The 23,029-nt window shown below is 49.2% G+C and overlaps 1 protein-coding gene across 1 annotated transcript in view; it reads left to right on the top strand.

Moving 5' to 3' along the window:
• The first annotated feature begins 2,414 nt into the window (after window positions 1-2,414).
• The window catches only part of BPI (bactericidal permeability increasing protein), a 34,615-nt gene continuing 14,000 nt past the window's right edge, over window positions 2,415-23,029 (top strand). The window contains exons 1-8 of the mRNA XM_017512146.1: window positions 2,415-2,639; window positions 5,862-5,976; window positions 7,256-7,384; window positions 8,819-8,980; window positions 10,175-10,238; window positions 15,694-15,757; window positions 17,810-17,901; window positions 21,910-22,086. Of these exons, the coding sequence (XP_017367635.1) occupies window positions 2,510-2,639; window positions 5,862-5,976; window positions 7,256-7,384; window positions 8,819-8,980; window positions 10,175-10,238; window positions 15,694-15,757; window positions 17,810-17,901; window positions 21,910-22,086 (933 nt within the window). The 5' untranslated portion in view covers window positions 2,415-2,509. The remainder of the gene's footprint in view (window positions 2,640-5,861; window positions 5,977-7,255; window positions 7,385-8,818; window positions 8,981-10,174; window positions 10,239-15,693; window positions 15,758-17,809; window positions 17,902-21,909; window positions 22,087-23,029) is intronic.

Genomic DNA, 23,029 nt, shown 5'->3' with positions numbered 1-23,029 from the left:
CCCACCACCATGCCCGACTAATTTTTGTGTTTTTAGTAGAGAAGGGGTTTCACCATGTTGGCCTGGCTGTTCTCTAACTCTGGCCTCAAGTGATCCAGCTGCCTTGGCCTCCCAAAGTGCTGAGTTTACAGGCATGAGCCACCACACCTGGCCATCAGCTGGTTTTAAGATTCTAATTTTACTTTGCTAGGCTAAGGCAGGTGGATCACCTGAGGTCGGGAGTTTGAGACCAGCCTGACCAACATGGAGAGACTCTGTCTCTACCAAAAATACAAAATTAGCCAGGCGTGATAGCACATGCCTGTAATCTCAGCTACTTGGGAGGCTGAGGCAGAAGAATTGCTTGAACCCCGGAGGCAGAGGTTGTGGTGAGCCAAGATCACGCCACTGCACTGCAGCCTGGGCAACAAGAGCAAAATTCTGTCTCAAAACAAAAAAACAAAAAATTCTAATTTTATAGCAAGGTAGGTGCTTGTCATGTGATTTCATCTTAGTGTTCCTTTCCTAACTGACATCTTCACCATGCCACATCTACCTGGGCCTTGGGGAACTCAGAAACTTTGGGTAACTAAGAGATGGAAGGGTTCCAAATGTGCAAGGTAATCCTTCAAAAATCTAATTTTGTGAGAAGTCATCAATCTGTGTGTTCCGGCTGCTACTTAGAGCAATCTTCCTGGTGCAGAAGCAGACATCTGAGTCTGGGGGCTCAGGTCACTTGGAAAAAGGGAGAGCTGGGGCGAGGGCCTACAGTAATGAATCCTTCTGGTGCCTGCTTCAGGTCAGGGAAAATATTTTCTCCATGAAAGGAGGAATGGCCATGTTGGTGATGTGATTGCTGCATCTCAGTTTCCTTTTCTCCAAAATGGGGAAGAGGCCAGGCGTGATGTGGCTCAGCATGTAATCCCAACACTTTGGGAGATGGAGGCAGGAGGATCACTTGAGCCCATGAGTTCAAGACTAGCCTGGATAACATAGTGAGACCCCATCTCTACAGTAATCATAAAACAAACTGGGGAAGAAGCAGCTCTCTCTCAGGGTCGTTTTTTGGCCTGGAGATGATGCGTGTGTAGCATCTGGCACACGGTGGATGCTTCACACATGGCCACTGCTTTCATTCTGAATCAAGCCAGAAGAATTCTAGTTGCTGCATATGAAAGGAGGAGGGGGGACTCTTTTAGAACTGAACGAAGAGAGGAAGAAAAAACTTTTATGAAAAAAAGAAGAAGAAAACTTCAGAAGGTCTCATGTCCTCTGGGCTCAGTCGACTTCATTAGGCTTTCATAAAATCCAAAGGCGGGGAGACAGGGCACCAGGGGGCTGATGAGGACCCAGCAGGAGAGAAGCCGGCTGCCCCCTCTGCAGCCCCGCCCCTCCTCTCATCACCATGGAGACGGAGCAGGCTGCCCTGCGGGGTTCCTGCCCACCCAAGGCCTGAGGCTGCTGTAGTGGGAGGGGCAGTGGCTGAGCAGACAGGGACCTGTCTGGAAAGCTGGGTTGACGGTGGGGAGTGTCTACATTCCCCAACTCCCAAGGCGCTGAGGGATTCGGGCTGGTGTGGGATGCATCTGGAGGGCTGTGTTTTGATCCTCACTCTGCTAGCAGCTTGCTGAGTTACTGTGGGAAGAACACTTCCCCTGGTGAAGCCTCAGGTTCTACATCTGCCAAAGGAAGAAGTAGAAATGTACAAAAACAGACGCTTGGCTAAGAAAGCTGTGGGATGGGGAAGCAATGAAATATTTAATGCTGGAGAAGAACATTCGCCACATGGTCCCCTCCTTTACAGACCTGACCAGGCGATCCCTTATTTGTTAACAGACAAACATGGACTCTCCACCTGTGCTTACCAAAACAAGAGGGAGAAAAGAAACACTCTAAAATACACGTTGGCTTCTCTCCAGAAGAGGGAATTACATATAATTTGGATTCTCTTGTTTCTTTCTCAAATTTTAGCCAAGGAAGGTGGATCACTTTTGAAATCAGGGTAACAGACACTTATTTTGCACGGGAACTGTGCTGAATGCTTTACGTGGTTTCAAGCTCATTTTATCTTCACCGCAATCCAGAAAGGGAGCAGTACTATGTATTTCTCTCCTTTACTATCAAAAATACAAAAAATCAAAAGTAGAAAGAAAAATATGAATCCTATGTCCGTGCTACCCAGCTTCAAGGGAGTCCTTAGGTGGGGGGATTGGGTGAGGGCACAGTGCGGGGGATGGGGCGCTTAGGGAGGGGAACCAATCTACACGCACGCATACACACGTGCACGCCTGTGCACACACATGCACACCCACCTGCACATGCGAGCCTCCCAGGCTGCACTGCTCCCTGACCCTGGGGCCCTAACCACGCTGGGAAACCGCAGCCGCCCTCCCTCTCTCCCGCCCTCGACAGGTTCCTTCCTCCTTTCCACATCCTACTGACTTGCATTTCCCCAGTCGACTCCTTTATAGCTCCCTGGTTCCGCTCCAAGGCCTGGAGGTTTTGGCAGCTCTGGAGGACAAGGGAGGACATGGCCAGGGGCCCTTGCAACGCGCCAAGATGGGCCTCCCTGCTGGTGCTGGTCGTCGTGGGCACAGCCGTGGCAGCAGCCATCAACCCTGGCGTCGTGGTCAGAATCTCCCAGAAGGGCCTGGACTACGGTAATTGGTTACCTCCCTTCCCTCCTCTCCACCCCTGAGGAGCACTTATTGAGCATCTACTGTGTGCAGCCCTTTAGATCTAGTACCTGACATGCTCATAGCTCCGCAAGGCAGCTCGCCTTGCCCCCATTTTATATGTGAAGAAACTGAGGCAAAGTGAGTTGCCTAAGATCACAGGGCTGGGATTGGAACACTGGTCTAGAGGACTCCAAGTCCAGTGCTCAGACCCCTAGGGGTCCTCATGGTCCCCTCCTTCCCAATGTGCAGCCTCCATCTTGGACTTCTAAGCCTTTCTCTTCTTTCCAAAGCCAGTTCTCAGCCTTACCATTTGCCTCTCGATGCTGAGGAGGCTGAGCAGGGTTGGGGGACAGTGTGCGAGGAACCCCCCACCCCGCAACACTGTGCTCTCCCCAGTTCAGGGGCTGGTGGCCATACTGTGCACAGTGCTCTGCTGGGTGACACAAAGAGGGTCCCTTCCCAGACCACTCACCCAGGCCCAGGCAGAGGAGAGAAAGGCATGAAACACTCCTGCTGACCTGCTCTAACCTGCGCCAAGCACTGAGCTAGGAACTTCACACACAATCGCATTTGCCCTCACTTCGCCTTTGTGTAAAACAAACTGCTGCTATCAACATTTACAAGCCAGAAGTGGGCAGCCCGGATTTGAGCTCTGGTCTTGCCTGATGCCCCAGCGTGGGGTTGCTCAATGCTGCCTCCTGGTGGCAGAGAGATGACCTGCAGAGCAGTGGGTGATACCCAGCCGCAGAGGAATCAGACCAAGGGGAAGGCAGAGAGAGCCTCACCAGCTGGTGTGCCCTTGGGAAAGAGGACTCAGGAGGACCTGGCATCCCATCCTTGGATTCCCACCCCACCCCAGGCAGTTCGTGTCTGAACCCTAGGGGGCAGACAGAAGACCACAGAAGACAGAAGAGCTAGGAAGAAGGAGTATGTCCTGAAGGCTTTCTGGGCGCAGAGGCTCAGTCAGGGTCTTTAAGTTCAGAGGTCTTCATGCCCCGTCATAGCAGCCTCAGTTTCCCCTTCTACCCAGGCCGCGTGTGACAATCAGAGTGAGTTTTCTGAAATGCAGCAAATCTGTTCATGCTGTATTTGCTCACACTATCTGTGGTTCCCTACTGCCTTCAGAAGCTATCCTGATCCTTTGGCATGGCATTTGAGAGCCTGCAAGGCCTGGCCCCTGTCAACTTACAGATCCTGACCGCCTCACATTTTCCTTTCCCTCACACGATGACCAGTTGCCTGTCATTTACTTTTGAACTCCCAGAAAGCCTTCTCTAGGGCATGGGCTCTGGGACCAGAAGGCCTGGGTTCAAATTCTGCCCCTTGTCAGCTGTGTGGCCCCTAGCAAGTCGCCTCAGCTTCCTTACCTGTGAAATGGGGGTAGTGACAAGAGCTACTTCCTAGGATTGTACAAGTTCATACATGGACAGAGCCTGGAACAGTGCTTGGCACAGAGTAAAGCTCGATACATTTCATCGGTATTATTATTTCCTAACTGGCTCTGAGAAAACTCAACATCTGGGCTTCCTCATCTTATTACTCCCTCCTTTTCAGTTAATGTGTCTGCCTTTTAAATGGTTCCTTGATGCTATTGCCCACATCATAACTGGTGGTAGAATTCCTGCCATTGGGGCATTATTTATTCATCTAATCTTTTTTTGTTTTGTTTTGAGACAGTCTCACGCTGTCGCCCAGGCTGGAGTGCAGTGGTGCCATCTCAGCTCACTGCAACCTCCGCCTCCAGGGTTCAAGCGATTCTCCTGCCTCAGCCTCCCGAGTAGCTGGGATTGCAGGTGCGTGCCATCAGGCCCAGCTAATTTTTTGTATTTTTAGTAGAGACAGGTTTTCACCATGCTGGCCAGGCTGGTCTGGAACTCTTAACCTAAAATGATCCACCCACCTTGGTCTTCCAAAGTGCTGGGATTACAGGCATGAGCCACCATGCCCGGCCTCATCTAACAAATCCTAAGTGCCTTGGAAGTGTCAGGCACAATGGTAATGTAAGGGACACATTAGTAAATAAAACGATTGCTGCTGACCTCAGAGGGCTTACATGTAGTAATAAAGGAGAGACAGTAGTCAGAGTCAAGTGAATAAATGTATAATTACAAATGGTAACAGGGGCTCTGGAGAAGCCATCCACAGCATCATGAGAATAACACAGGATGTTGCTCTGTTCTTCTGGCCCAGGGAGGGTTCCCAGAGGAAGTGATGAATGAGCTGACTAGAAGCTGACCAGGTGAACATGGGAGGGAAGAGCTTCCTAGAGAGCAAGAATAGCACGTGCAAAGGCCCTGGGGAGAGAGTCCCAAACCCAGAGAGGTGGGGGATCTGTGGAGATGGAACACAGAGCAAATAACAATTAAGTATCCAACAAATACTAGTAGGGTGCATAACTGGGTGTTTCAGGGGTGATATTTTAGACTAGGGGTCAACAAACTACAGCCCTCAGTTTTTGTATGCCCTATGAGCCAATAATTTTTTTTGTCCACCTGTAACTGTCTTGGTTGAGTTATAAAGAATGTTTTTAATATCTTGATGAGAAATGATGAGAAAAAATCAAAAGGGCCAGCCATGGTGGCTCATGTCTGTAACTCTAGCACTTTGGGAGGCTGAGGTGAGAGCTCACTTGAGCCCAGGAGTTCGAAACCAGGTGGGCAACATAGTGAAACTCCAGATCTCTGCAAAACCTTTTTTAAAAAAATTAGCCTAGTGTGGTGGCAAACACCTGTGATCCCAGCTGCTGGGGAGGCTGAGGTGAGTGAATCACCTGACCCCAGCGGGTCGAGGCTGCAGTGAGCCGTGATCGCGCCTCTGCACTCCAGCCTGGGCGACACAGAGAGACCTTCTCTCAAAACAACCACAAAAGAAATACTATCACACAACATGTGAAAATGATATGAAATTCACATTTCAATGCCAACGAACAAAGTGTTATTGGAATGCAGGCACATACAGGCACATGATATTGTCTATGGCTATTTTGTATAGTAATGGCGAAGCTGAATATTTGTGACAGAGGCAGTATGGTTTCCCATAAAAAGTCAGTTTACTATCTGACCTTTTCTAGGAAACCTTAATTGATCCCTGTTTTTGACCCTTCCAGTGCCACTCTCCATGCTATGAACGGGGGGCCTAGGTTCCAGAGCCTGTCCCCTGCTCCAGCCTGTGCCTCTGACTGTCACCCCTGCCTTCTCCCTTTAGCCACCCAGCAGGGGACGGCCGCACTGCAGAAGGAGCTGGAGAGGATCAAGATTCCTGACTACTCAGGAAGCTTTAAGATCAAGCTTCTTGGGAAAGGGCATTATAGCTTCTACAGGTGAGGCCTGTCAGAGCTCAATCCTCGATTTGCAGGACTTGTGGTGTTCTGGGGCCACCAAGAGCTAGAAAGCAGAGCCACAGACTCCTCAACTCACAGACTTTCATATCCCAAAGCATGTGTTTACATCATCCCAATGGGAGGCAACCTCCAAGCTGAGCGTGGAGGAAGCCACAGAAACCGTGACTCCTAGGAAATGTGTCACGAACCCCAAAACTCTGTGCCACATATCAATTAGAATTTGCAAGTTTTCAAGGACAGAAAATCTTATCCAAAATGGATTAAGGCAGACTGTATTGGCTCACATGGCCAGAAAGTCCCTGGAAGAGTCTGGCTTCAGTTTCAGCTTGTGACACGTCACTGGGCCCCATTTCTCTCTTGCCACCTCTCAGCATCACCTCCTTAGACAGGCCGAATTTGCAGGCAGAATGTCCTGTCTAGAGGCAAGACCGCCACCAGCAAATCTCTCTAGATCTCCTTGCAATTCAAAGACCCTAAGACTCACTCTGACTGGCCCACCTCAGGTTACGTACACAGCCCTGAGCCCAGGAGTTCGAAACCAGCTGGGCAACATAATAAAACTCCAATCACTGTGGCCAGAGAATGAAATACAGTACTTGACCAACTCTAAGTCACAACCTTCAGCCCCTAAAGATGGACGTGAGGTCAACTTTCTTTGGAGTGGCATGGAACAGATGTGGGGAGGGGCTCCCCCTAAGTAATCTAGCAGTTCTGTTATCACAAGAAGGGGGCTGTGTGCTGGGCAGAAAACCCATAAAAGTCCTCTGCAAAGTTTTATACACCCATTCATTCCCAGGTATTTTGAACATCCACTGTATATGTGACACAGCAGGCTCTGGGGCTGCAGGAATGAAACAAGACAGAGCTATGCAGAGCTCTCCTGTACAGAGCTTCCAGATAAAGTGCCTCCATTTTATCTTCATTGAGTGTCACACACCCTGCAAGATAGAGATCATTGTGCCCATTTTACAGATGAGGAAACTGAGGCTCGGGGTAATTAAATGATATGCCCAGGTAACCCAATAGTATCTCAAAGAATAGGATTTAAATGCAGGTTTTATCTGACTTCAAAGCCTAAGCCACTCCAGCTGCCTACATATTTGCCAAGGCTGCTGTCTCAGCTTTGGGCTTCTCCTGGAATGGATGGGATGAAGGACTGGGTGGTGGGAGATGAGTCTGCACGAATCATTAACCAAGTCCTCATGTGGGCACCTAGGATTGTATGAAATTATATGAAATTCACATTTCTCCTTTGCAGCATGGACATCCGTGAATTCCAGCTTCCCAGTGCCCAGATAAGAATGGTGCCCAATGTGGGCCTTAAGTTCTCCATCAGCAACGCCAATATCAAGATCAGTGGGAAGTGGAAGGCACGCAAAAGTTTCTTGTGCGTTCCTGTGCATGCGGTTTGTTGGGTGCACTCTTGGTGATATTTGGACGGGATTAGACAGTCAGGGTCTCTGGAATGCCCAATTTTTGCTTGCACATCACCACCTGTCGCCACAGCATTCCTCAGGAAATTCTTCACATGAGAAGATTCAACATAACCCTTGGTTAATAGCTGAGCATGTATCCACATCTCATAGTGGCAAGGCTGAGTTGGTGCATGTGGCTTAGGTGGAAAGCTTAGTGGAACCTTTAATTTATTCTGTTCATCAGCTAGCCATTGCTGTGTAACAAACCATCCCAACCTCTGTGGCTTGAAACAGCAATCAGATACCATCACTTACATACCTGTCTGTCGGCTGTGGCTCAGCTGAGCTGGGTTGGGCTTAGCAGAGGAGGCTTGCCTCCACCTGTGTCTCCTCCTCCTCCTCGGACCAGTGGGTTATGCAGAGCATATTCTTTGTGATAGCAGAGGTGCAAGAGGAAAGCAGGAACACACAGGTCCTCTTAAGGCCCTGGCTCAGAATGTATATACCACTGGCCAAATCACTTCACATGGCCAAGCCCAAAGTCAAGAGCAAGCAAAGGCACCGCCCCCCTGCCAAATCCTGCCATGATAGGCAATGGCAGGTGTACGGATGAAGGGGAGGGTGAAAAATGGGGGTAAATAACCCAAACTACAACTCCAAATCCAAATCCTGGGCTCCCCCCACAGCTCCCCTGCCCACTGGCAATAGTGCTTCAGACTGATCATCACTTTAGGAACGTCTACTTTCTGGGAAATCTAGAAAGGAAAACGGAGAAATCTTCCTGGCAAATGAAAGGGGCGTGAGTCTGCCTGCCCTTATAAGAACTGCTGGGTGTGTCTCCTCCCCACAGTAAGAATCGCTAAATTCTCTCCCTGGGCTCTTTTGCATCTATCTTTTCCCTTATTGATCGATCACACACAAAAATAACAGAATGTCCACTGAATTATCCAAAACTCATTTTATCCCTGAAGGAGGAGTTCTTAACCTCATTACTGCATTAATGGGGGCTTAATTAATGAAAGCCGTTAGCCCCAAATACCCAGCTTTTTGTAGCAAAGCTGAGACACACACCCTGGTGTCCAACTGCTGATCCAGGGTTTGAGGGAGGAAATGGGACCTCAGAGAGGTAAGAAACATGCCCAAAGCCACCCAGAAAGGGCGGAGGCTGAGGCAATGATTAAGAGCCGGTTTCTGTGAGGCAGACGTGAGCTCGGAGTTCAGGCTGGAACTCTGACTCTCCCACTCGGCTGCCGTGTGACCTTGGGCAAGGTGCCTCTTCCCTCTGAACTCCACCTCCTCACCCAGAGTGGGAACCATAACAAAACCCACCTTCCCGTGCTGGGGTAGAGTTTGAATGGCAGTGGGAAGAAAGGATGTGTCCCACGTTCCTCTTTGCTTTTCTTCAGAAAAACGAGCGGCGAGTTTGACCTGAGTATAGGTGGCATGTCCATTTCGGCTGATCTGATGCTGGGCAGTAACCTGACGTCAGGCAAGCCCACCGTCACCTGCGCCAGCTGCAGCAGCCACATCAGCAGTGTCCACGTGCACATCTCAAACAGCAAAGTGGGGTATGGACTCCCGGGGCTGTGGCTGGGAGGAGGGGCCTAATTTAAAACTCTCTTAATCATCCCTGTATGCCGAAAACACATCTGGAGTGCCACCTGCATGCCAGGCCTTGCTTAGAGGCCTCGGGCATGGTATGGAAGCCCGGGGCCCACAGATGAAGCAGACACTGTGTCTTTCTCAAGGCATCATTTGTTCATTCCATATTCATTCAGCAGACTTTACTGGGCACTTACTATGTCCCAGGCTCATACTAAGCACTTTATGTATGCACTCAACCGTATCCTCATCACAAATCTGTAGGCATTTATCTATCCATCCACTCAACAAATATCTAGTGAGAATCAGCTCTGTGCCAGGCTTGTGCAACATGGCCAGGAAACAGGAGTGAACAATGAAAGCTTAGTAAGAGCTCATATTGGTCAGGGGCTGACTGTGCCAAGCACTGATTTGAGCACACTCATTATCTCATTCCAGCCACACCATGACTCCGTGAGGTCGGTCTATTATCACCCCATTTTCAGGCGAGAAAACCAAGGCACAGAGAGGTAGATCATAATTTACGTTGCTACAGCTAATGAGTTTTCAAGTCCAGGTCTATTTGACCCAGGTTCAGCCACACAGTCCTGTTCTCTTCAAGTTTTCAGCCCAGTGGGGAAGACAATCATTAACCAAAGCATTGCATGAATGGCTCACACAGAATTACAAAAGGAGATGAGAACTAAGAAAAAGAGGTGCAAACTTTCTGAACGCATAGAACGGAAGACTCCAACCCCGTCGAGGGGCAGGCCAGTTCTTCCTTGATGAAAGGACATTTGAACTGATATGCAGGCGTTAGTTAGAGAGGTGTTGGGGATGGGGGTGTTTTAAGCAGAGGGAACAGTATGTGCAAAGGGTCGGTGGTGGGAAGGCGCACCGGACAGAGGTCATGGCAGGCCGGTATGGCTGGTGTGCAGCCAGGGAGGGCACTGGTGAGGAATGAGAGAGGGGCAGGGGCCCGGCCACGCAGGGATTCAGGAGGTAACCCCATAAACGGGCCACTAACTCGAGGAGAAGCATCTGATGGATCCTGTGCAGTTAGAGCTCAGGGGCAAGGGTGCCAATTTCTATTTCTAGAAGGGAAGAAAGCTTTTAAGATAAGGCAGCCTCCTGAATCCATCCGGAAAGCCTCATCTATGTCTCTGCTTGTCCATCTTTAGGTGGCTGATCCAACTCTTCCACAAAAAAATTGAGTCTGCGCTTCGAAACAAGTTGAACAGCCAGGTAGGAGGGGCTCGGAGCCCCATCAGCAATCAGAGGGGAAGGCCCCTCGGTAACCACACACTTCCTCTTCTACGAACACTCTGCTGTCACTCCAGACCCCTTGGCAGTCCTTAGAGCCCTTTGAAACCACAACCCCAGCTCTAAGAGCCAGTCGTGCGTGTTTTGCTGAAGAGTCCACCAAGAGACCATGAGATGATCACTTCCCACACTCCCAGCAAACGTTCCCCATGCCTACTTGGGCCACCTCTGCTTCCCACCCGCCCCCACCCGCCTTCCTCCCTGCTGAGAAAATGCCGATCTCTTCCTGCCTCCCTCTCTTCCCATAGCCCTGCTAGCTCCTTCCTCCACCTCACCCCACCCCATCCCAAGTTCATTCCTTGGTGCTCCCCATCCAGAACAAATGCCACTGATGAAGCTACAATTCTGGGCTTAGGCCAAATCCTGGTCATAGCCCATTCCCTCAGGCTGGAACTAGTACAAGAGACAGGTGTCAGCCAGCACTCCCCGATCTGTGCCCACAGCCTAAACCCACAACCCGGGTACTTCAGCTAAGGGATAAGACCATTCATTTGGCTGGTTTTCCATTAGCATATTGTTAGTTTCAAGAATCATCTGAACCTGTCTCAAAAAGCGGTGAGTTTTGGCTCTCTCCAGAGGGCAATGGGAGGCATTAAAGGTTTTAGGCAAGTGGGTGACCTGATCAGATCTGTGCTTTAAAACAATTTCCCTGTCTGCTGTGGGAATGACCTTAGAGGCCAAGAGTAGGGAAAAGGAGACCACTGAGGGGGCTTGTGGGTCTTCTAAGTGGAAGACATCGGTTTCCTTGTTAAAGACACTGAAAACACAGGTAGGGGTATATCAATCAAGTGAGATTATCTATCTGAAGACACTGTGTCAAAAGTTTAAAAAGCAAAATATCAATGCATGTTTGTCAAAATGCATAACACAGTGGACATAGAATGGATTTTAGAGCCATATGGCAATAGTGGAGCCAATGGCATGGTTGGGATTAGATGGGACAGTTCCAATGAGCAGGACAATCCCCAGACAAAGTCTCAGGGTAGCGTCTTGGTGTAGGATTTAGCCCTGGCTCCAGGGCTTAACTAACTGTGTAACCTTGAGAAAATTGCTTGACCTTCTTGAACCTCAGTTTTACCATCTGTAAAATGGGGACATGAATACCTTCTTCACCAAGGCACTGTAAGGATTCATGAGATGATGCAGAGAATGTGCTTACCCCCTCGGCTAGCTCACCTGCGGCTCAGCTGCCTGTATAGTCAAGTGACAGTCTGAGAGGAGTGTTGGGATATATTTAACATTTGGAACAATTAAAACGATTATTTCTTAGTGCCACCTAAAAGTGACCCCTCTATAGCAGCCAAGCTAGTAAGTAGTAATGCTGTTGCTGCTGTTAATGGTGATGGTGATGATGATGGTGGTGATGGTGGTGATGATGGTGATGGTGGTGGTGATGATGGTGGTGATGGTGATGATGGTGATGATGATGGTGGTGATGGTGGTGATGGTGATGATGATGGTGGTGATGGTGATGGTGGTGATGATGATGGTGGTGATGGTGATGATGGTGGTGATGATGATGGTGGTGATGGTGATGATGGTGATGGTGGTGGTGATGATGATGGTGGTGATGATGGTGGTGGTGATGGTGATGGTGGTGATGGTGATGATGATGGTGGTGATGATGATAGTGGTGATGGTGATGGTGGTGATGGTGATGATGATGGTGGTGATGATGATGGTGGTGATGGTGGTGATGGTGATGATGATGGTGGTGATGGTGATGGTGGTGATGGTGATGATGATGGTGGTGATGATGATAGTGGTGATGGTGATGATGATGGTGGTGGTGATGGTGGTGATGATGATGGTGGTGATGGTGAGGTTGACAATAGTGATGGTTATGGTGATGGTGAGGTTGATGATGGTGATGGTAACAGTGGAGATGAAGATGACTTGATGGTGATGATGATGGTGGTGATGGTGAGGTTGATGGTGGTGATGGTGATGGTGAGGTTGATAATGGTGATTGTGTGATGATGATGGTGATGGTGATGCTGGTAAGTATATGCCCATTTAATAGGCATTTTCTTCCTCCAAGGCAGGAGTCCATCCTGGGCAATTTTAATGGTGATGGTAAGGTTGATGATGGTGATGCCGATGGTGGCGATGGTGATGATGTTGGCCCATATGTACTGAGTGCTTACAGTGATCTAACCCTATGCTAGGAACTCTTTCCATGGATTCCAGCATTTAATCTACACATTCTCACATTTAATCTCCTGTGAGATTCCACGATTATCCCATAATAAACTGAGATACAGAAAGAGGAAATAATAGTGCTTGGATTCAAATCCAGGCTACCCTACCTCAGAGATGAACCTCACTCTTAATCATAAGATCCAATTTAGAAGTGAGTACTGGCCTGAATGAATGAATGAGAGGTCATGATGCCAGAAGGGGCTGGAAACGGTGAGGAGTGAGTCAGGGAGTCTGCCCCCAGGGAATACAGCGTGTAGGGTGGGTGTCTGAGGGAAGGAAGAGCCTGCATTGGTACAAAGTGCGCATGGAGGGAAGAGCAGGAGGGAGCCGGGCTCCCACCAGGTTGTGATTTGCTGCTATCTGGAGCCATCTATTGGCCCCAGTGGGTGAGCAACACTGGTGATCATACCTGAGGGGCAGCTCAGGAGTCCAGCAGGGCCACAGCTGCCAGCTGTGCTGCCCTCTGTTCCTGAGCCACTGAAGAAGAGGTGCACGTTCCTCGGAGCATGCCAGGCGAGGTCCTCTTGAGACTTCATGAGCCTTACATGGTAGAAACACACTCCAGGGAAACCAGATTTTCTCCTTCCCTCCGTCCCACTCCTGTCTTCCCTCCTTCCTTCCTTCCCTTCTTTCCTTCCTCCCTTTCCTTCTTCCCACTCTCTGCCTTTCTTTTCTTTCTTTTTTCTTTTGTTTTTGGTGATGTAGTCTCGCTCTGTCACCCAGTCTGGAGTGCAATAGCACAATCTCAACTCGCTGCCACCTCCGCCTCCCAGGTTCAAGAGATTCTCCTGCTTCAGACTCCCAAGTAGCTGGAATTACAGGTAGCTGACACGACACCTGGCTAATTTTTGTATTTTTAGTAGAGACAGGGTTTCAGCATGTTGGCCAGGCTGGTCTTAAACTCCTGACCTCAAGTGATCCACCCGCCTCAGCCTCCCCAAGTGCTAGGATTACAGGCATGAGCCACCGCATCTGGCCTTTCCATTCAGTTCTTTCCTTCTTCCTTCCTTCCCTTTCTCCTTTTCTCCCTTTCTTTCTTCCTTCTTTATCTTCCCCTTTTCCCTCTTTCCCCTTTTCCTCCCTCCATCCCCCAGGAAAAATAACTTGATTGGCAGTGTAGGAGGAGGGGAGGGGAGGACAGAAGTGAACTCTAGGCAGATGGCGCAGCCAACCTTAAGGAGGAGTAAGAACCTGAGGAGTTTGGTTTGGGATGTGCCAGCTTTGGGGACCAGTAGGACACCCAGGGACAGTTGTTCATCAGGCAGCTGGGTCCCCAGGCTGGAGCTCAGAGGAGAAGCCTGGGCTGCAAAGTAAGGGCTGAGTATTGGCCACGTGTTGGGAGCAGTGGAGGTGACTTTGCTTGGGCTCCCAAAGTCGGATGCTGATACAGGATTTGGGTGCAAGTCATTTATTGAGAGGGGTTCCCAGGCAGCGCAGTGAGGAGGTTGGGAGGCAGGGAAGGGGCTTTACTGAGTGGGTTGCTGCTACAGGCAACTGGGACTCTGCCCTGCTGGCAATTCTCAAAGGAATGGTGGGGAGCACACCTCAGAACTGTTCCAGAAACAGGAGGAAGGCTGGGGGATTTGTCTACCACCTCCCACCCTTCTTTCGTTGAAGACCGTTCTTAAGGACCTGACTTCTTGGCACTTCTGAGTCCAGAGAGTGTGGGTGGGCACTGGAGCATCTGCCGCAGGGGCGGAGGGATGCCTGGAATGGTTCAAGAAGAGGGTCTAAGTGGAAGGGGCAGGGAGCCAGGAAGGAAGCCCGGCGGAGCTCCCACATCTCCAGTGAAGGAAGAAGAGCTTGCAAAGGAGCCAGGGGAACAGCCTGTAGGGGATAGGAGAGCAGAAGGCCTTGGAGTGTTTCTAGAAGAGAATGGGCAACCACGCCAGGAGCTACCCAGTAGTCAAGAAAGACAAGGATTGAAGAGACTGTGCTGAATTACTGAGGGGAAGGTCATTCGAGAGCAACGTTGGGAGAGAAAAGAGCTTGTCTGACCACCAGCCCCAGCCCCGATCTCTTAGTTAGGGGAAAGCTATGGTTTTAATCCTATATCCCAGCTCTCTATTGCTTGGAAACAAGCAACCCAAAATTTGGTATCATAAAGCAACCACCACCGTCCGTGGATTCTGTGCATCAGGAAGTCAGCCGGGCATGACGGGGATGGCTGAGCTCTCTGCTCCATGAGGTCTGCGGCCTCATCTCGGAAGACTCAAAGGCTCCAGGTTAGAATCACCTGGAGGGCGCCTCTCTCCCATCTTTTGTGCCTGGGCTGGGAAGACTTGAAGGCTCAGCTCTGCTGGGACTATTGACCCAAAGCACTAGCGTGGCCCCTCTGTGGGGCCCAGGCTTCTCCCAGCCTCGTGTGACCTCACCTCTAAGCTACACAAAGGTGAGGAATGTTGTGTTCTGTTGCTTAGAGGCAAGTCACCAAGCCCAGATTCTAGTGGCAAGTTCACAGACTCCATCTCCTGGTGGGGTGTGCCAAGGCCACATGACAGAAGAGCCGATGGCATGGAAAATATAATTTGCCATGGTCCGTTTTACAGATGAAGAAATAGAGGTCTAGATAAATGGGAAAGCAGTGTCAAAGTTAGTGTGTGACCCAACACAGGTCTTCTCAGGCTAGTATTTGTTCCATTGCAAGCCATGGGCTAGGGGACAGGGGAATTGGGGTGGGGTGGTGAAGGCAGGCAGGGGATGGCTTCTCTGGCCATACATGGCAAATGTGAGGGTGCCCACCTAGACTTAAGCAGAAAGCCTGCCCATGCTCCCAAAGCCCAGATAAGGGAAAGCTGACCATTGACTGCCTTGTGTTTGCTTACCACCTCATTCCATAAAGGATCTGAGACAGCAAAATCAAACAGAAAAAAGAAAATAAAACAAACTCACTTTATAGAATAGATAACATAAACACCCCTCAGGAAAGTTCCACACACCAGGGCAGGAAATAGAATGCAGATATGTAGGCCGTACAGTCATATGCAGTCATTATTTCCAAGCTGCATGTTCAACTCTGAGCTCCCTAGTGGCCAAAAAGAAAAGGGAAATTTGATTGGCTACATAATTTTCAAGAAAACAATCAAGGAAAGCAAGGCACATCTGGCCCATTATTGCCAAAGGACATTTTCCACTATGGGAAGACCTTCCTGATTACTTGTTTGGTTCTCCCCAGGTCTGCCAGAAAGTGACCAGCTCTGTATCCTCTGAGCTGCAACCGTATTTCCAGACTCTACCAGGTGAGGGCTGGACGAGGATCAAGGATAGAATGGAACAGAAAGGGGAGGGGCAAGGAAGTCAGGGAGGACGTGATGGGCCCAGCAAGATTTTCCCAGACAGGTCTGGGCCTGGTGGAAATGAGCAGAGCAGTAGATTATTTTCAAGTGGCAGCTAGCCTTGGGTCAAGTCTTTGCACGAGGTCCAGAAGTGAGGGGGACAAGCAGCCCACACCGCCTCATCCCCTCAGCTCTGTAAGGGCCAAACAGCCAAATACCCCCAGCTCTCTGAGGCCAGAGACACATGAATGGCCTGAGACCTGATATTGATCACTTCTCTTTGGACCTCAATTTCCATGTCCTTAAAATAGGGACAATAATCTTCACCCCCAAGTAATTGGTAAGCTGCAAAGAACTGCAGCAGGCTCTCAGGAAATTGTCGCCTCAGCCTCCCAGCATTCACCTGAGAGAGGCGTTATTCTCCCCATTACACAAATGAGGACCCTAGACAGGCGCAGTGGCTCACACCTGTAATCCCAGCACTTTGGGAGGCTGAGGCAGGCGGATCACACCTGAGGTCAGGAGTTCAAGACCAGCTTGGCCAACATGGTAAAACCCTGTCCCTACTAAAAACACCAAAATTACCCAGGTGTCATGCAGGTGCCTGTAGTCCCAGCTACTCGGGAGGCTGAGGCAGGAGAATTGCTTGAAACCCGGGAGGCAGGGGTTGCAGTGAGCTGAGATCGCACCACTGCATTCATACCTGGGCAACAAAAGCAAGACTCTGTCTCAAAAAAAAAAAAAAAAAAAAAAAAAAAAAAAAAAAAAAAAAAAAAAAAAAAAAAAAAAAAAAAAAAAAAAACACATGAGGAACCTGAAAGTCAGAGAGTAGGTGAGACTCGTCCAGAGTCATGGAGCTGTCAAGACGCAGAAGCAAAATCAAATCTGGAGCCAAGCTTTCCTTCACTCCAGACCCTGGGCTTTCCGCTGCCCTCGGGCCACCTTGCTGTGAAGCCTGGCATGGCTGGCACATAGTACATGCCCATTTAAGAGGCATTTTTTTTTTAGATGAAGTTTCACTCTTGTTGCCCAAACTAGAGTGCAATGGCATGATCTCGGCTCACTGCAACCTCCACCTTCCAGGTTCAAGGGATTGTCCCACCTCAGTCTCCCAAGTAGATGGGATTACAGGTGCCTGCCACCACACCCAGCTAATTTTTTGTATTTTTAATAGAGACAGGGTTTTACTATGTTGACCAGGCTGGTCTCAAACTCCTGACCTCAGGAAATCTATCCACCTCAGCCTCCCAAAGTGCTGGGATTACAGGCATGAGCCTTAAGAGGCATTGTCTTCCTCCAGAATAGGAGCCCATCCTGGGCAGGTTTGATGCAGTTGCAGTGCCTGAGGTTTGACCTCACAAGGCAGGAAAACGATTTTGGTCTGAATCCCAGCTTCATCACTCACTTGGACAACCTGGATTTCTGAGCCTTGTTTTCTTCCCTGCTGACTAAGAAAAGGGATAAAGGAGGGGCCGATATCTATTTAATTCTCACTGATTACTGCTGGGAAACAGAAACTCTTCGGACTTGAGCCAGCTGGGACTCAGCCTGGGCTATTATCAATGATCCCAACAATGATCCTCCCTGGCTTTTGAGCCTCTGCCTGTACAGAGCATTGGGCTTTCACCTTCTCACAAAACTCTCCCAGCATCTGTGAGGTCACTAGGATTATCTCTGTTCTACAAATGACAAAACGTGGCTCAGAGAAGTGCAAGGACTTATCCAAGGTCATACAGAGTTTGGTTCAAGCCTAGGTCTCTCCGTGCCCTTGACCCTATGTCTTAGCCACCCACCTCAGGGATGTTGGAAGAAGAGAGTAAGGTGGTGTCTGTGAATCTGGGGTGTGGGCTCATTTTCCCTTAAGGCGAGCTCCTTTGAAGAGACTTCCTGGAGGAGCTGGGAATGGAACTTGCACTGCAGTTCTTGATCCAATTTTAGGGTATTCTGACCCTGCATTTCAGGTTCCAGGGATGCTACCATGGGAACCAGCTCATGGTCCGTCTTCTTTCTCTCTAGTGATGACCAAAATAGATGCTGTGGCTGGAATCGACTATGGTCTGGTGGCACCTCCAACAATCACAGCTGAGACCCTGGACGCACAGATGAAGGTGAGGCTGACACCAAGAACCACACACCCTCACACCCGAGAACCTGTCTCAGACACTCCAGGGCTCCCCAGTCCTTGGAAACAAATTTTACAACATCCCCTGATTCCTATCTGACTCACCACTGCCCTCTCCTCTCCCCACTCTCCCTGCCCCAGTCACACTGGCCTCCCCGCCGTTCCCGAAACACACCATGCCTGCCCCTCCCCAAGACCTTTGCCCTTGCTCTTTCCTCTGCCTGGGTGCTCTCCCCCAGGTTTCCACGCAGCTCTCCCTTGCTTCCTTCAAGTCTGTGTTCAAACATTCCCTCCCTAGAGAGGCCTTCCCAGATCACTGTCACTGAAATAGATCTCTCCTCTTCCCCCACATCCTGCTTTGTTACCAGTACACACACACACACACACACACACACACACACACACACGCACGCACAGTCTTAAGTCTATCTCCCTCACTATGATGAGAGAGAAGGGGATGTGACTGCTTTGTTCACCACCATGTGCGGCACCTAGACCAATGCTTGGCACATAGTAGTTCCCTCTGCCTGGTACTCCCTTCCCTCCCAATGCCCACCTCCCCCTGCTGGCTTCTTATAGTGCTCCACCTGGCTGTCCACTCAGCTGTCACTCCCAGAGCAGCCTTCCCTCCCACCCCAGCAGGAGTGGGTCCCACTCTGAAATTCATCCTGGATTGTCCTTCAGTCCTTCCACATTGATGATTTGCTTGTTTACAGTTTATTTGTTTGTTTCAAAGCAAATTCAATGTGAGTAGGTGCTCAACAAATTATTTGCTGGATGGATGGATGGATGGATGGATGGATGGATGGGTAAGTGAGTAAGTGAATAAATGGGTGGGTGGGTGAGTGGATGGATAGATGGATGGATAAGTAGGTAAGTGGATAAGTGGGTGGATGGATGGGTGGATAGATGAATGGGTGGGTAGGTGGATAGGTGGGGGATGGATGGATGGATGGATTGGTGGATGGATGGATGGATGGAGTTTTATTTCATGCTGCTCACTCCCTCATTCACCATGCTCCAACCAGACACACTGGCCTTATACTTCCTCAAATAGGTGAAGCTTGCTCCCACCTCGGGCCTTTGTCCTAGCTGTTCCCTCTGCCTGGTACTCCCTTCCCTCCCAATGCCCACTTCCCCCTGCTGGCTTCTTATAGTGCTCCACCTGGCTGTCCACTCAGCTGTCACTCCCAGAGCAGCCTTCCCTCCCACCCCAGCAGGAGTGGGTCCCACTCTGAAATTCATCCTGGATTGTCCTTCAGTCCTTCCACATTGATGATTTGCTTGTTTACAGTTTATTTGTTTGTTTCAAAGCAAATTCAATGTGAGTAGGTGCTCAACAAATTATTTGCTGGATGGATGGATGGATGGATGGATGGATGGATGGATGGATGGATGGATGGATATATGGATGGATGGATGGGTGGGTGGGTAGATGGGTGGGTAGATGGGTGGATGGGTAAGTGGGGGAATGGGTGTGTTGGTGGATGGATGGATGAGTGATGGGTGGATAGGTATGTGGATGGATAAATGAATAGGTGGGTGGGCAGATGGGTTGGTAGTTAGGTGGATGAGTGGGTGGGCTCTATATTGTGGGTTTTGTGTGTCTGTTTTTATGCCTATATATGGATAGCATAAAATGGGTAGGTGGGTGGATAGATGAATATATGGATACATGGGTAGGTGTGTGGTTGGATGGATAAATAGATGGGAAGGTGGATAGATGGCTGGGTGGGTGGGTAGGTGGATAGGTGGGTGGGTGGGTGGATGGATGGATGGATGTATTGGTGAGTGGATGGATGGATGGATGGATGGATGGATGGATGGATGGATGGATGGGTAAGTGAGTAAGTGAATAAATGGGTGGGTGGGTGAGTGGATGGATGGATGGGCGGGTAAGTGGGTAAGTGGATAAGTTGGGTGGATGGATGGGTGGATAGATGAATGGGTGGATGGATGGATTGGTAGATGGATAGGTAAGTGGGTAAGTGAATAAATGGGTGGGTGGGTGAGTGGATGGATAGATGGATGGATAAGTAGGTAAGTGGATAAGTGGGTGGATGGATGGGTGGATAGATGAATGGGTGGGTAGGTGGATAGGTGGGGGATGGATGGATGGATGGATTGGTGGATGGATGGATGGATGGAGTTTTATTTCATGCTGCTCACTCCCTCATTCACCATGCTCCAACCAGACACACTGGCCTTATACTTCCTCAAATAGGTGAAGCTTGCTCCCACCTCGGGCCTTTGTCCTAGCTGTTCCCTCTGCCTGGTACTCCCTTCCCTCCCAATGCCCACTTCCCCCTGCTGGCTTCTTATAGTGCTCCACCTGGCTGTCCACTCAGCTGTCACTCCCAGAGCAGCCTTCCCTCCCACCCCAGCAGGAGTGGGTCCCACTCTGAAATTCATCCTGGATTGTCCTTCAGTCCTTCCACATTGATGATTTGCTTGTTTACAGTTTATTTGTTTGTTTCAAAGCAAATTCAATGTGAAAAAGAAAATTTAGAAACTGCAGAGGAACACAGAAATAAATATAGGAAAGAAGGAAAAGAAAGAAAAAAAGAGAGAGGAATTACCCAAGTCTACAACCTCGAGATAAGCACTATCGATACACAAGTGTAGCTGCCCCCAACCCTTGTCTTTGCAGAGACAGGGAAAGATACACATGAAAACACACAGAAACAAATGTACACATATATAGGCATAAAAACAAATACACACAAAACCCAGAATATGGAAATAGGAAAAAATGCACACACATGTATTCACATATAGACAGCAAAATACACACATACATATATTTGCATGTGTCATGTTATACATTCTGCTTTACAACTTTTAAAAATCAACACATGTGATAGGAATATCTTTGCCATCCATGAAATGTCCTCCTGCAGCCCTTTACTGGCTGCTTGGTTTTTCAGAGGACGGCTTGGGATAGGGTACGAGGATAGTGCCCCCTCCTGGGACACGTGGGATCTCCATTTTTTCCCACAAATGTAACCAAAGCTGCAGTGACCATCCTTGCAATTGTGCCTCTGTCCATCCTTGAGTATTTCCTAGAAGTGGGATAGTCAGACCAAATGGCATACTAAGAGGAAAATGAATACCCACACGTATCTAAATGATAGCACAGAGTAAAAGATTAAATTTAAAGCAATATGTAATTATCCTCAGTGAATAAGAAGAGTCCTGTTTACCTCCTGGACTCCTGCCCAGAGTTGACCACTGACAACCATGGAGTGTGCTAATCTCCCCCCACCCCAGAACCACGCTGATGATGTTGGTGTGTGGCCTTCTTGCCTGTGTTTTTATAGTTTTTATGGGCCTCTAAATTTTACATAAGTGGTATCCTACCATATGTATCCAACTAAAATTTGCTTTTTTAAGCTCAACATTTATTTGCTAAATAAATGATCCACCTTTACAACATATTGCCAAACTGCTCTTCAGAAACATAAAAAACAACCCTAGCAGCTTATGAATGCTCTCACCAAACACAGATAGCGTCAGTTCAAAGCACACAAACACTCAAATCAATCTACCTCTTTTCCCATTTTACTAACTTCACAGATGAAACCAACAGGATTTCACTGTTCTTTTCATAGGGTTTCTGTGCTTCTGAGCAAGGTTGTGGTTGAGACAATGGAGTGGTTAGGAAAATGTTCACGGGATGTTGGAAGCCTGGGTTCGATTCCCAGCTCTGCCACTTACCAGCTGTGTGACCTTGGGCAAGTCACTTCACCTCCCTGTGCCTCAGTGTCCTCTCCTATACAAGAAGCATAGTTATACCTGCCTTCCCAGGACTGGCATGAGGAGTACTCAGAAACCAGCTCCCAGGAGGCATTTGACGCTACTGTTAGCTTCCAGTCATTGCTGTTTCCTTTGCGAGTGTACAGCTGGTGTCCTCAGCCCATCTTTTCCTGAATGGAGATGTTGAATTATAATTCCTGAAGAATATCTGGGCTCACTCTGTTGCCTCTACCCCCAGGGGGAGTTTTACCGTCTGAACCACCACAATCCACCTCCCTTTGCTCCACCAGTGATGGAGTTTCCCGCTGTCCACGACCACATGGTATACCTGGGCCTCTCTGACTATTTCTTCAACACAGCTGGGCTTGTATACCAAGAGGCTGGGGTCTTGAAGATGACCCTTACAGATGACATGGTAAGGCCGGGCTGTGTGGGGGCATGGGAAGAGCACTGGACTCAGAGTCCTGCAGACCTTCCAGAAAATCTGGAAAGAGCTTTTCTCACAGTGGGGGAAGTTAAAGTGTTGACTCTAGAGTCAGCTAGAGCTGAGTTCCAGTATCGACCCCACCCCTCTCCAGCTGGGTGACCCAGGTCAGTTACCCCACCTCTCAGAACCTGTTTGGTCATCTGTAAAACACCAATAACTGTTTTTCTTCAACGGGTGTTGTGAAGATTAAATGAGATATTAATGTCTGATTAAATGAGATATTAGTCTATGAGAGGACCAAGCACAGAGTTTGGAATGTAGGAAGTAACAAATAAGAAACATAAGGCCGGACACGGTGGCTCACGCCTGTAACCCAGCTCTTTGGGAGGCCAAGGAGGGTGGATCATGAGGTCAGGAGTTCGAGACCAGGCTTACTTCTACTAAAAATACAAAAATTAGCCAGGCGTGGTGGTGGGCACCTGTAATCCCAGCTACTCAGGAAACTGAGGCAAGAGAATCACTTGAACCTGGGAGGCAGAGGTTGCAGTGAGCTGAGATTGTGCCATTGCACTCCAGCTTGGGTGATAGAGTGAGACTCTGTCTCAAAAAAAAAAAAAGAGCGACATTGATTGAGTAGTTGTCAGACCGTCATCCAGTCCTAACATCACGCTAAGGCAGAGACAGGCCTTGCTGGAAATGGGGCGTCCTGTGAGATCGGTTTGAAGGCAGATTGGGTTTTCTCAGGAGCAAAAAGCAAGCAGGCATTCACTGACCAGCTCCTGACCATTCTGGACCATCTGCTGCAGAAGGCGTGGTATGTCTTCGGGACTGGTTGCTGCAGAGGTTGTGGGTCGGTTACTCTGTTGTCACATAGGGGCTGGCCACTGTGTGTACAGTCGGTCTCTCACCCCCTGTGGAACTCGCCCCCTCT

This window comes from Cebus imitator, unplaced genomic scaffold, assembly GCF_001604975.1.
Source record: "Cebus imitator isolate Cc_AM_T3 unplaced genomic scaffold, Cebus_imitator-1.0 Scaffold18, whole genome shotgun sequence".
Taxonomy (NCBI): domain Eukaryota; kingdom Metazoa; phylum Chordata; class Mammalia; order Primates; family Cebidae; genus Cebus; species Cebus imitator.
This window is presented reverse-complemented; position numbering and strand designations above follow the sequence as displayed.